Raw genomic sequence first — 13253 nt, forward strand, 5'->3', positions numbered from 1 at the left:
TGGGATCAACAAAGAATTAGACCTGAGTTGCTTCTGAGTGTGTACCTGCCCCCCTTTTCCATTGTGTGGATTTTAGGGACGTGGCGTGTGGTACTCATATATTCTGTCTCATAATCCGCCCTTATTCTCTCCACAGACCCATCGCACCAGCAGATTGTGCTGTTGTCCATGTGTTATGAAGTATGTTTCCTGGTCAACATCTGGACATATTGCATCATATCTTGGTCTTACCATTATTGATCTGTCCTTGTATACTTCGGTCTCTCTCCACCTCTACCCTTCTTACCTACTTGCATTCATGGGTTCAGTATGTGTCCTTTTAGGTTACCATTAGGCTCACCTCCTCCATCTGAGGACTTGTTACCTACCAGGAGCGAGAAGCGAGTGACTAGAGCTTTGGTTATACCGGTGGAGGCCGGGCGCGCTCTCCCTCAGGGAGGCAACAGGGATGTGTGGCCATGTCACGGGAGAGGTTCGCCCTCATTGGCTGATCCGCTCATGTGATGTGGCCGTGACTCTGAAAAATCAATTTTTCAGATCGGCTCAAAATATGCGTGCTTGGCCGCCTCGTTCGCGCGCCCTTTGGAAAACCTACATTTGTTTGGCGATGCACGGTGTTGTGCGCTCAGCCGTTTTCGGTATAAACACGGCCTAAGGGGCTTTAGGGGCCTACAAGCAGAACCCAGGAAATTGCGTTTAGTGCCAGCAGCGTAACCCTCCCACGCGCATCTCTTATAAAATGGACATTACACGCTGGTTATTATCAATTTTGCAAATCTGGTAATTTGAAAGACAGTGGAACTGCCGGGACCAGCCTGGGTGGGGTTTGCAGCAGCAATGAAGGAATGTACTTGCCAAAAGGGAAGAGAACTGGCAGCCCCAAAGGTGCCAGCCAGATGGCGGGGCCTACGCAAGGGCGGTGTCAGCTCTACAGCCGAGTCATCCCAGATGCAAGAAAAGAATGATGGGGTCCTACGTGCCAGCTGTTCTTAGGCTACCACAAAACGATTTTTTTTCACCGACTTGAATAGGTGGCTGGTGGTTTTGCTTTTGTAATTAAAGCTGTGCAATATTTTTTTATCATACTAATATGTTGTTGAGCTCTTTTATTTGGGTAGGGGAAAGAGGCAAAGATTATCGGACTAGCCTGTTATGTTCATGCAAAGACTTCACACATTTTACAATTAAAAAAAAAACCGCTATTTACTGTAGAATAAAGATTTTGTTGGTTAATTTCAAAGTTTTATTCAATCTGAGGTTTTCCCCCCATAAATGTTTGGATTTATAGTCGCAGAATGATGTTCCTTATCGAAAACAAACCTATTATTTTTTTTTTTTTAAATAGTTGCACAAAATGACAGGAGAATATGGTGTGTGATAGTAGGATAGTGCCGGCAGTGGATTAGCTCATTCCCTGTGTTATGTTTTGATCCCACATTGTCATCCCCCTGAGGCAGATTTCTCCAACATGATAATGCAGCCCTGTCTATATCTAGTAGGTCATGTCTGATATTAATTGGGGGTAAGCAAGGGGAGGCCGAGCACACCAACAACAGATGCAAAAAGAGTTACTGCAAAATGATCATTTATTGACTAGGATAGTCAAGCGCATCCAACGTTTCAGTGCGAAGCACCTTCATCAGGGATACAGATTAAATGACCCGGGAACCGTTAAATAGTGTCCACACCCACCCACCTCACTCCTTCCAGCTGCTCCAATCCGCTGCCACAGAAAACACCCGCCGTGAATATTGATATTAATGATATTAATTGAGATCACACTTGCATACCAGAGACAAGACCAATTACCCCCCTGCTTTGCTTACAACTTGACCAGTTTGTTCCTCCTGCATTCCAACTCTCGCCTTGTTTAATCCCACAACCCTGGCTGAACACACACACACACTTTCTATTCCATTACCTCAGATCCCTTGAAGAGCATTTCTCAAACCTTACAAAAGATGGAGACCTGGATACCTTCCTGCGTAGGTTTGAAAAAACTTGCAGGCAACATCACTTGCCTTACGATCCGTGGGCAACGTATTTAACACTCAGATTGAACGATAAAGCCCTGGATGTCTTTTCTGAGCTTTGCACACACCTTGACCTGGAGTATGAGGCCATCAACTCTGTGTTGCTACACCATTTTAATATTCCAACTTAAGTCTAACGGCAAAAGTTCAGAGCCCTCCAGTGCGGTTGTACCGCTGGCTTTTTTGAGCTGGTGAGGTGCCTTACCTCTTTGTGCAAGCCATAGATTGGGGAGCTGGGAATTGAAAGCTTTGAAGGGTTATTGGATTTCAGTCCATGAGCAATGTATAACCCTGTGCCCATCTGAAGTGAGACAGTGGGTGAAGGACAGAGGTACTAAGTTAGCCACCAAGGCTGAGAAACTTGCAGATTCCTACATGGCTAACAGAACTCCAGTAGTTAACACGGGGTCCCAGGGTGGAAGTGGTGTGAAGCCGGAGAACCCCCACAACCTTCTCCTGTTACTCCTACTGAGGCTTCCTTTGGGGGGTGTTTGGCACACTGAGGCAGGGGGATACCCGCCAGTGTTTTGCCTGCAACAAGCTGGGGCATATCAGCACTATCTACCCAGAAAAGAAGCCTGCCTTTGGAGGGGATTGCTCCTCCGGAGCATGCCCAGGTTCCTTTGTGGTGTCTGGGGTGCAGGAAAACAGATGTACCCACTTGCAGCCAGTCATGGTGGGTAAGAAACTCACTAAAGAACAGAGAGACTCGGGTGCTACAGTTACCTTGGTGCGGCCAGGAGTGGTGGGACCTGAAGAAATCATTCTTGGGCAATTAGGGGTAGCGAGAGGGGCCCATCAGAATTTGCTGGTGGCAAAGTTATACTTGGATTGGGGTACTGGGCAGGGTGTGCGGGAGGTTGGAAAAATTGATGATATTCCTGCTAATGTGTTGCTAGGAAATTATCTTGGGAAGATGATTACTCAATATGAGACAGCTGTGACCCAACAAGGTCAGGAGCCTGCTTAACAATTCCAAGTTCTGGCGCACACTTGGTACCGGAGAAGGGTAACTGACAGGGGTTGTACCGAAGTGGGGGCCGTGGGGAACTCCCATTACAATTCATCACCACCAAACAGATGGTAACAGGAGGCCCCGAGGAAGTGATTGAAAGGGGTTGTACCGAAGTTGGGGGCAAACAAGCTTTCCATTGGAGCCCGTCAAATCAGGGAGCCCCAAAGAGGTGATTGAGGAGGGTTGTACTAAAGTGGGGGAAAGATAAAGCTTCCCATTAAAAGGCACTCCGTCACAGTGGGCCCCCAATTTTAAAGAAGATGTGCCATGATTAGACCATTAAAATATTCAGTATTTTAATAACCTGGCACACAAGAGGTTAATCTGAATTACAAATAGCATTTAAAAAAATACATGGTATTGGTTTTTTTTTTGGCCAGTCAGACCAATGACCCGGCCTGGTTTTCTGTGTTTGTCTAAAAGTTTGGTTATCTAAGGCTGCGGCCAGGGTGAGGAGACGCGCACGGAGTACTGTCTTTGGGCCCTAATTTAACTTTGCACACTTTGAAGAGAGTAACTGCATTCTCGGACACATTTTGCTACAATAGATTTGTTTGTGAATTATATTTTTCCCTTGTAAACAGTGGAAAAGTACCCCTAGCGATAAGACTTGTTTTTATTCTTGGTGGGGGGCAGTAACTTAAGGTTATATTTGTGACAGATTGAGGGGAGATACTACTCATTTTAGGGACCCTGCAGAGAGAAAAGTGGGTCAGCTCAATGGCTGTGTGTATTAACCATTGTCACATACACAAGTCATGTGCTCACTGGTGTGCCTTTCGCAACAGGCGATAACAAAAAACTTCCCGCTATGACGATATTAAGTAATTTATTGCAATAAATACCCAAATAGAAAACAAAACTTCTAAAGTAATCAAAAACTGTTCCAGGTCATATTTTTGTGAAATACATTTCTTATAAAAATGCATTTAATTCTTAATAAATGTAAAAAAGCAAATACATTTTAAAATGTAAATATACTCCACAATCACAAACTAATCTCCAACACACACATGTATGGGGCATAGGGTATGTGGGCATTTGTAGAGGAGGGGATTAAGAGGCTTGGGCTAGGAGAGGGTTAAAAGGGAAGGGAGTAGGTGGTGAAATTACCAACAGGAGGATTCCTTGTAGCTGCAGCATGTAAAGGTCATGGAGCTTCCAGACTTGTCCCCAATCCCTCTGCCAGACCTGCCCCCCCCTCCTCATTCTCTCCCAGACCTGCCCCGCCCTCCTCTCTCTCTGCCAGGCCCGCCCCCTCCCCCCTCTCTGCCAGGCCCACCCCCTCCTCACTCTCTGCCAGGCCCACCCCTCGTTTCTCTGGCAGAGTGAAGAGGGGCGTGGTTCTGACAGACACAATTCTCTCCTCTTTTTGCAGATCTGCCACTACTCCTCTCTGTCAGACCAACCCCCCAACTCTGCTCTCTGCAGCCACTAGAAAGGCCTACCATGGTAAAAAAAATAAAGGTAAGTATTGAGTTAACGGCCATTTTTATTACGATTGTATTACTACAGATCTGGCGCTATTTAGTTTCGGTGCGGACGCGAGTTAAAGTGCTCATGAGTGGAGCCTGACAGCAGCTCCCCGTGCCCACATTGCCAGTAATGTAGGCTGCCCTGAAGGGATTAACATGCAAGGTCCCTGCTTCTGAATCGGACTCCACAGCGTTAATACTACCAAGCCGCAACCACTCTAAGAGCATCGCAGAGATCAGAGAGCACTCTCTCTGTGTCTCCCCGCACAGCTCTTACAAGAGCCCCAAGATACCGGCATCCCATACGGAGGTCTGTATCTCAGGAAGAAGCGGGTCCCCAATAAAGGGCCAATGCCCAATGATTAAAATATGATCTAGTGACAGTAGCCCCTTAATTATCTTAGCAGGTAGTAATGGCTATTGTAATTAAGGGGTTAACCCCTCCCACTATTGCCCTGGGAGGCCTAACCACCCCCATCGCCCACCCCCAAGAAAAACACCCCCCCCACACACACACAGAAATGATCAATAGCCCTATTTGCAAAATCTGGCTAATAGGGCTTTTGCCCAATCAAAAGTATACACAATAAAATACAAATTGCAATACAATAAAAACAAACACTAGTCATTAAATCCATTGATTGTCACTGTGGTTACCCATGCCCTCAACGGGGGCACAGATAGCCAAATTTGCAATCAATGGGCACCCTATAGTCAATAAATGTGGTTCTTACCCTTGCCGGGATGAAGGCTCATCCTCCTCATCTAACTGAGGCACCAATCTCCTCACTTGACCCTCAAAGCAATGTTGCTCACTTGACCCATGAAGCAATGTTCCTCAGCTTGACCTGAAACAATGATCCTCAGCTTGCATTAAAATTAAACAAACAAAACAACATTAAAACAATCCCTGCCAGATGGCCAACACCACCCCCCTTCCCCCCCCAAAAAACAGAACAAATAATCCATGCCCGATGGCACAAAAATAAATCAAGGTTCTTTTCTGGGAGGTGTTGACACCTCCTCCACTTCCTGTCAAATGAGACGTGACACGCCATATATAAGGCCTGTTACGTCACATTTGACAGACACATGGTACATCCACCAATCCGATTGGTGGATGTACCATGTGAACAGGTATCAGGTTTGGCAGAGAATTTTTATGCCATTGGGCATGGATTATTTTTTCTGGCTTTTGGTTACATTTTATCTGATTGTTTTTGTTCGTTTATTTTTGTGACATGAGACAGAGATTTTTTTAATGTTTTTTTTTGTTTATTACATTTTAATGCAAGCTGAGGATCATTGCGTGGGTCAAGCTGAGGATCATTGCTTTGTTGATCAAGTGAGGAACAGACCTTTGTGGGCCAAGTGAGGAGATTGGTGCTACAGTTGTATGAGGATGAGCCTCCATCCCAGCAAGGTGAAGACACACATTTATTGACTATAGGGTGCCCATTGATTGCCAATGTGGCTATCTGTGCCCCCTCCCCATTGAGGGCATAGGTAACCACAGTGACAGTCAACAGATTTAATTGCTGGTTTGTTTCTACTGTGTTTGCTTTTGAATGGGTAAGAGCGCTATTAGCCAGAGTTGGCTAATAGGGCTAATGCCCATAACTGTGTGTGTGTGGAGGGGGGCGGGGGGGTGGTTGAGGTGGTGGATGATGAGGGTAGTTGCCCCGTTGAGGGTGGTTAGGCATCCCAGGGGGAAACGGGAGGGTTAACCCTTTAATTACAATAGCAGTTACTACCCACTAAGGTAATTAAGGGATTACTGGTCAGTAAATTGTGTTTTAATGCTTGGGCATCTGCCCTTTATTGAATGTTGGTGCCACTGAGGATGATGAGGACAGTCCACATCCTGGCAGGGGCAAGTGCAACTTTTAATTACTATAGGGGGCCCATTGATTTCCAATGTGGGTATCCATGCCACGGTTGAGGGCATAGGTAGGCACAGTGACAATCAATGGATTTAATGACTAGTGTTTGACTTTATTGTAATGCATATTTTATTGTATTTTGTAATATGTATTTTTATGCTTCTCAATGGGCAAAAGCGCTATTAGCCAGATTGGGCTATTAAGGTTATTGCCCATTACGGTGTGTGGTGGTGGTGGTTGGTGGGAGTGTTTTATTGGGGGTACAGGTGGTGGGTAATGGGGGTAGTTGACCCGAGAGGGTGGTTAGGCCTCCAGGGGAGGTAGCAGGAGGTTTTACCCCTTCATTACTTTAGCAGCTGGCCACTACGGTAATGAAGGGTTGGGCGGTATTAATGTATTTTAATTGTTAATGTATTTTTAAAATTACAGCTTAATATTTTCCAATGTGGCCACCTAGGCTCTCCATTCAGAGGGTCTAGTTATGCATAGTGACAATGCATTTGTTTAAAAAAAAAATTCTCTGTTTCTAATTACTGTATGTGTATTTTTTTGGTTAATGTCCAAAACCAAATTTCGCAAATAGGTATATTGGGCATTAATCTAGTGTGGAGGGGAGGAGGAGGGCGAGTGTTAGGCCACCTGGGGAGGGAGGTGGGGAGGATGGCGGCAGTGTTTAACCCTGTCATTACATTAGCAGTTAGTCACTAAGGTAATGACGCTTTGCTTTTCGTTTATTTTTAGTACACTGTTTGAAGCAGGGGGTCTCCGGAGCTGAACCCCATTAATTTCAGGTCTGAGGAACCCCTGCTTCCTGAGGTACAGACCTCCATATTGGGGGCTGGTATCTTTGTGCTGTTTAAAGTCATGGTCAAGTGGCCCGTGACGCGGGAGATTTAAACTTGCACGAAATATCAGCATCCCATACGGAGGCCTGTACCTCGGGAAGTCAGGCTCCCTGGACCTGAATTAAAAGGTGGTTCAGCACCGGAGACCCCCTGCTTTAATACTGCGTACTAAAAATAATAATACAAATAATGAGATCTGCTGTAAGAGCTGTGCGGGGAGACACAGAGAGACTGCTTCTCTCTGATCTCTCTGCGCAACTCTTACAGACTGGTGGTGGCCCCTTAGGTTTAACACTGCGGGAGTCCTAATCAGAAGAATGGACACTAGCTGCGTTAATCCCTTCCAGAAAATGTACTCTCCGCTGGGCCGTGACATCGGTGAGCCGCAAAGCGGCCGCACTTAGGATGCGCTTCACCCAAGAGCCCAAGCCGAAAGTAAATAGCACTACATTTGTATGCGACCAGTATATATAGGTTTCTCCCATGTATGAGTCCTTTGATGTGTGAGGAGGCTGCTCTTTACACTTAATTATTTCCCACGCTATGTACATGTGAAAGTTTATGCCCCTGTGTGAATACTTCTGTGTTTGCGGAAGCTGCTCTTATGCCTGAATTGTTTCCCACACTCTGTACATGTGAAAGGTTTCTCTCCTGTGTGAATCATCTCGTGTTCAAGTAGGCTCTGCTTAAAAGAAAAGCTTTTCCCACACTCTGTACATGTAAACGGTTTCTCCCCTGTGTGAATCTTCTGGTGTCTGAGGAAGCAGTCCTTAATACTGAATTGTTTCCCACACTCTGTACATTTGAAAGGCTTCTCACCTGTGTGAATCTTGCGGTGTTTGCGGAAGCTGCTTTTATACCTGAATTGTTTCCCACACTCTGTACATGTAAAAGGTTTCTCACCTGTGTGAATCCTGCGGTGTTTGCGGAAGCTGCTCTTATACCTGAATTGTTTCCCACACTCTGTACAAGTGAAAGGTTTCTCCCCTGTGTGAATCATCTCGTGAGTGAGGAGGTTGCTCTTATGAGAAAAGCTTTTTCCACACTCTGCACATGTGAAAGGTTTCTCCCCTGTGTGAATCCTCTCATGTGCGAGGAGGCTACGCTTTGAATAAAATGTTTTCTCACACTCCGTGCATGTGAAACATTTCTCCCCTGTGTGAATTATCTGGTGTGTGAGAAGTTGGCTCTTATGAGAAAAGCTTTTCCCACATTCTGCACATGTGAACGGTTTCTCCCCTGTGTGAATCCTCTCGTGTGTGAGGAGGGTTTTCTTACAAGAAAATGTTTTTCCACACTCTGTACACGTGAAAGGTTTCTCCCCTGTGTGAATCCTCTGGTGTGCGCGGAAGCTGCTTTTCTCCCTGAATTGTTTCCCACACTCTGTACAAGTGATAGGTTTTTCCCCTGTGTGAATCATCTCATGTATGTGGAGATTGTATTTCTGTGAAAAGCTTATCCCACACACTGTACATGTGAAAGGTTTTACCCCTGTGTGAATCATCTCATGTCGGTGAAGCCTGCTCTGAATACTGAATGTTTTTCCACACTCTGTACATGTGAAAGGTTTCTCCCCTGTGTGAATACTCTCATGTATGAGAAGGCTGAGCTTCAGCGAAAAGCTTTTCCCACACTCTGCACATGTGAAAGGTTTCAACCCTGTATGAATAACCTGATGCTTTAGAAGGCTGCTCTTCAGCAAAAAACTTTTCCCACACTCTGTACATGTGAAAGATTTTAACCCTGTATGAATAATCTGGTGCTTGATGAGGCTGCTCTTCAGCAAAAAGCTTTTCCCACACTCTGCACATGTGAAAGGTTTCAACCCTGTATGAATATTCTGATGTTTGAGGAGGTATTCCATACTACTTAATTGTTTTCCACACACAGCACATGTGAAAGGTTTCTCCCCTGTATGAATATTATGGTGCTTGAGGAGGTTGCTATTCAGCGAAAAGCTTTTCCCACACTCTGCACATGTGAAAGGTTTTAACCCTGTATGAATATTCTGGTGCTTTCGGAGGCTGCTATTCAGCGAAAAGCTTTTCCCACACACTGCACATGTGAAAGGTTTCTCCCCTGTATGAACCCTCTGGTGATTGAGGAGGCTTCTGTTAGTACTTAACTGTTTCCCACATTCTGCACAATTAAAAGGTTTGTGAAATCTCTGGTGTGAAAGGAGTTTACCCTTCAGTGAAAAACTTTTCCCATAGTCTGTACAGGTAAAGGCTTGCTCCCCAGTGTGGACAATGCCTGTAAATTCACCATCATGTGGCAATGGTTCCTTGCAGTTGTCCAACATGTGACAGGAGTAATGGTTATTCGGGAAGTGGGGAGCCAGCCAAATTCTGGACATATCAGAGCTCCAGTTCTGCTCCTCATTCAGGGAGTTCTCTGTAAAACAAAAATAAATAAATAAAAGACAGAACTCAAATGTTTTCAAATCTGTAAATAAAATTACTAATAAAAGAAAATAATTTTTTTTAAAAAAAGGGTCCATTTACTCTGTACCCACCGATTTAAAATTATTGCCCTGGAAATCTAGTGGCCTCTCTTCCCCCTCACCGACCCTGGTAGTGGCCCCCCCTCTACCCTCCACCGAGAGTGTCAGAGAGCGCGCGCGCTCTCGTGTGTCAGAGAGAGCGCGCGCCCACTCGTGTGTCAGAGAGCGCGCGCACTCTCGTGTCAGAGAGCGCGCGCACTCTCGTGTGTCAGAGAGCGCGCGCACTCTCGTGTGTCAGAGAGCGCGCGCACTCTCGTGTGTCAGAGAGCGCGCGCACTCTCGTGTGTCAGAGAGCGCGCGCACTCTCGTGTGTCAGAGAGCGCGCGCACTCGTGTGTCAGAGAGCGCGCGCACTCTCGTGTGTCAGAGAGCGCGCGCACTCTCGTGTGTCAGAGAGCGCGCGCACTCTCGTGTGTCAGAGAGCGCGCGCACTCTCGTGTGTCAGAGAGCGCGCGCACTCTCGTGTGTCAGTGAGCGCGCGCACTCGTGTGTCAGAGAGCGCGCGCACTCTCGTGTGTCAGAGAGCGCGCGCACTCTCGTGTGTCAGAGAGCGCGCGCACTCTCGTGTGTCAGAGAGCGCGCGCACTCTCGTGTGTCAGAGAGCGCGCGCACTCTCGTGTGTCAGAGCGCGCGCGCACTCTCGTGTGTCAAAGAGCGCGCGCGCACTCTCGTGTGTCAGAGAGCGCGCGCGCACTCTCGTGTGTCAGAGAGCGCGCGCGCACTCTCGTGTGAGAGAGCGCGCGCACTCGTGTGTCAGAGCGCGCGCACTCGTGTGTCAGAGCGCGCGCGCACTCTCGTGTGTCAGAGCGCGCGCGCGCACTCTCGTGTGTCAGAGAGCGCGCGCACTCTCGTGTGTCAGAGCGCGCGCGCACTCTCGTGTGTCAGAGCGCGGGCGCACTCTCGTGTGTCAGAGCGCGCGCGCACTCTCGTGCGTCAGAGAGAGCGCCCTCGTGTCAGAGAGAGAGCGCCCTCGTGTCAGAGAGAGAGAGAGCGCCCTCGTGTCAGAGAGAGAGCGCCCTCGTGTCACAGAGAGAGCGCCCTCGTGTCACAGAGAGAGCGCCCTCGTGTCAGAAAGAGAGAGCGCCCTCGCGTCAGAGAGAGAGCGCCCTCGCGTCAGAGAGAGCGCCCTCGCGTCAGAGAGAGAGAGCGCCCTCGCGTCAGACAGAGAGAGCGCCCTCGCGTCAGAGAGAGAGAGCGCTCTCGTGTCAGAGAGAGCGCCCTCGTGTCAGAGAGAGAGAGAGCGCCCTCGTGTCAGACAGAGCGCCCTCATGTCAGACAGAGAGAGCGCCCTCGTGTCAGAGAGAGAGAGCGCCCTCGTGTCAGAGAGAGAGAGCGCCCTCGTGTCAGACAGAGAGAGCGCCCTCGTGTCAGAGAGAGAGCGCCCTCGTGTCAGACAGAGAGAGCGCCCTCGTGTCAGAGAGAGAGAGCGCCCTCGTGTCAGACAGAGAGAGCGCCCTCGTGTCAGACAGAGAGAGCGCCCTCGTGTCAGACAGAGAGAGCGCCCTCGTGTCAGACAGAGAGAGCGCCCTCGTGTCAGACAGAGAGAGCGCCCTCGTGTCAGACAGAGAGAGCGCCCTCGTGTCAGACAGAGAGAGCGCCCTCGTGTCAGACAGAGAGAGCGCCCTCGTGTCAGACAGAGAGAGCGCCCTCGTGTCAGACAGAGAGAGCACCCATGTGTCAGACAGAGAGAGCACCCATGTGTCAGAGAGCGCTCATGTGTCAGAGCACTGATTTGTGTGAGAGCGAGAGAGCTCATGTGTCAGAGAGAGAGAGCACTCGTGTGTCAGAGAGAGAGCGCTCATATGTCAAATGATGGCAGATGTAGATCACGAGAGGAAGATAGGGCAGAATAGCAGTTCATGAGAAGGTTGCCGGAGGTCAGTATGGGAGAGGAGAGGGAGAGGAACAAAGAGGAGCTGAGAGCTGTTGGCTTAATGAGAGGCAGGTTTCTGCAGGACTGAAGGGTAATGAAGGTGAAGAAAAGGAGAACACACAAACAGCTCTCATATTCATATTTTGGTAATCGTCTTAGTCTTTTATTTATCAAATGTTTTACCAGGAAGTAATACATTGAGAGTTACCCCTCGTTCGCACGTATGTCCTGATATCTTTTGGAATCCAGTCGAGTACAATATTTGTTAAAGGATGGTCACTTATATGTGTGATGTCAGTCCCACTGCCATTTTATATTATTCTCCCTTGTGATAATGGAACAGACTTGTTTCTTTTCAAACTCATTAATTTTTTTCCTGTCTCTTTGGGCAATACCCATCTCAATACACACATTCTCACCATATTTCTTTGTGTTGTCTGAAACTTCTGAATTATCTTAACATTTAGGGTCTAAGATTCACATTCATATGTGAACATAACAGAATACACTGGTCAGACAGGGGAAGGTTCCCTTGAAGATTCTCCCCCATCCCCCCCCCCCCCCCAAATCTGCTCCATCCCATCTATTGATGGTCAGAGACCAATAACTGCACATTTCAAACGGCTATACTCGTTTGAGAGCCACATTGCTCCTCTAATTGTGCTGCATGTGGCTTGTTCCAGAACACCCAGAAGGCCTGGGGACTTCATAGGAGAGGCAATTGACTCTAAATATTCCCTTAGGTAACCATACTCCTTGTAACAAGATGCTGTCTACACAAAAGGATCGTAAGATACTCACCACCGACAGGAAATGTAACAACTTCTCTGTTTTTCGGGGTTAAATGTTCCTCAGTGTCTGAATCTTCTGTCTCTGACTTCATCTCTAAACTCTCTGACACAATCACTGGGAAACCTGGCAACAAGAAAAGGAAAATCCATCATGTAAAGCTGGGAGTGGAAACTCTTTTTGTGATATCACTCTACAGAGATACTTTATACTGATTCCCGAGGGGAGGGGAGGAGTCATTGATGTCACTTTGATATTAACCCTTTGAGTGCTGAGGGAGTTTATGGAGCTACCAATGCTCAAACCTGAATAACAATAATATTCTCAATATAACCTTATACAAATCATGCATGCTTTTGCTTTCATTAGAGCATGTAGCTTATAATTCTAAATCGGTGCTTTTATGTTATATTCCCTAATATTGAGGACATTTCAGGCCATGTTTTAAAAAAGTTCACACCTTGAGAAAGGGCATAGAGCCCGAAACACGTAGGTGGTTACTTGTTGGGGCTAGGGGGGACCTTTGTCCAATCATTTTATGGCATAAATAAATCTTTGCTTCTGCTGCCGTGAGCCTCCTCCTGGTTTTCTTGGCAGTGCACTGCCGTTTTTCTCCTGTCCATGTTTTAAACAAATTGAATCAAGACAAATGAGGGTGTCCGGGTACTTACCCCGAATAGGAAATGAATCTATTTCACTCTTTATTGGGATCAGATGTTCCCCAGTGTCTGCCTCTTCTCTCTCTGACTTAATCTCTAACCTCTCCTCCGGCACAACCACTGGGAAACCTGCAATGAGGAAAGGAAAATCCATCATGTAACGCTGGGAGTGGGGGCTC

The 13253-nt window shown here is 47.3% G+C and overlaps 2 protein-coding genes across 5 annotated transcripts in view; both read right to left on the reverse strand.

The window, feature by feature from the left end:
• LOC142488352 (uncharacterized) overlaps positions 1-13253 on the reverse strand; it is a 106328-nt gene that overhangs the window by 24912 nt on the left and 68163 nt on the right. For 3 of the 4 annotated variants that reach the window (XM_075588767.1, XM_075588769.1, XM_075588770.1), the window contains 3 exons: positions 13087-13203; positions 12428-12541; positions 9439-9645 (listed from right to left, as the gene is read on the reverse strand). In XM_075588767.1, coding sequence (XP_075444882.1) covers positions 9439-9645; positions 12428-12541; positions 13087-13203 — 438 coding nt within the window. The remainder of the gene's footprint in view (positions 1-9438; positions 9646-12427; positions 12542-13086; positions 13204-13253) is intronic. The other variant, XM_075588768.1, reaches the window with a different exon arrangement.
• LOC142488362 (uncharacterized) lies at positions 5390-9248 on the reverse strand. The gene has a single exon (XM_075588793.1). It carries the CDS (start codon positions 9113-9115, stop codon positions 7811-7813), a length of 1305 nt encoding a protein of 434 aa, XP_075444908.1. The 5' UTR covers positions 9116-9248; the 3' UTR covers positions 5390-7810.

This window comes from Ascaphus truei, chromosome 2 (assembly GCF_040206685.1).
Source record: "Ascaphus truei isolate aAscTru1 chromosome 2, aAscTru1.hap1, whole genome shotgun sequence".
In the NCBI taxonomy this organism is placed as follows: Eukaryota; Metazoa; Chordata; class Amphibia; order Anura; family Ascaphidae; genus Ascaphus; species Ascaphus truei.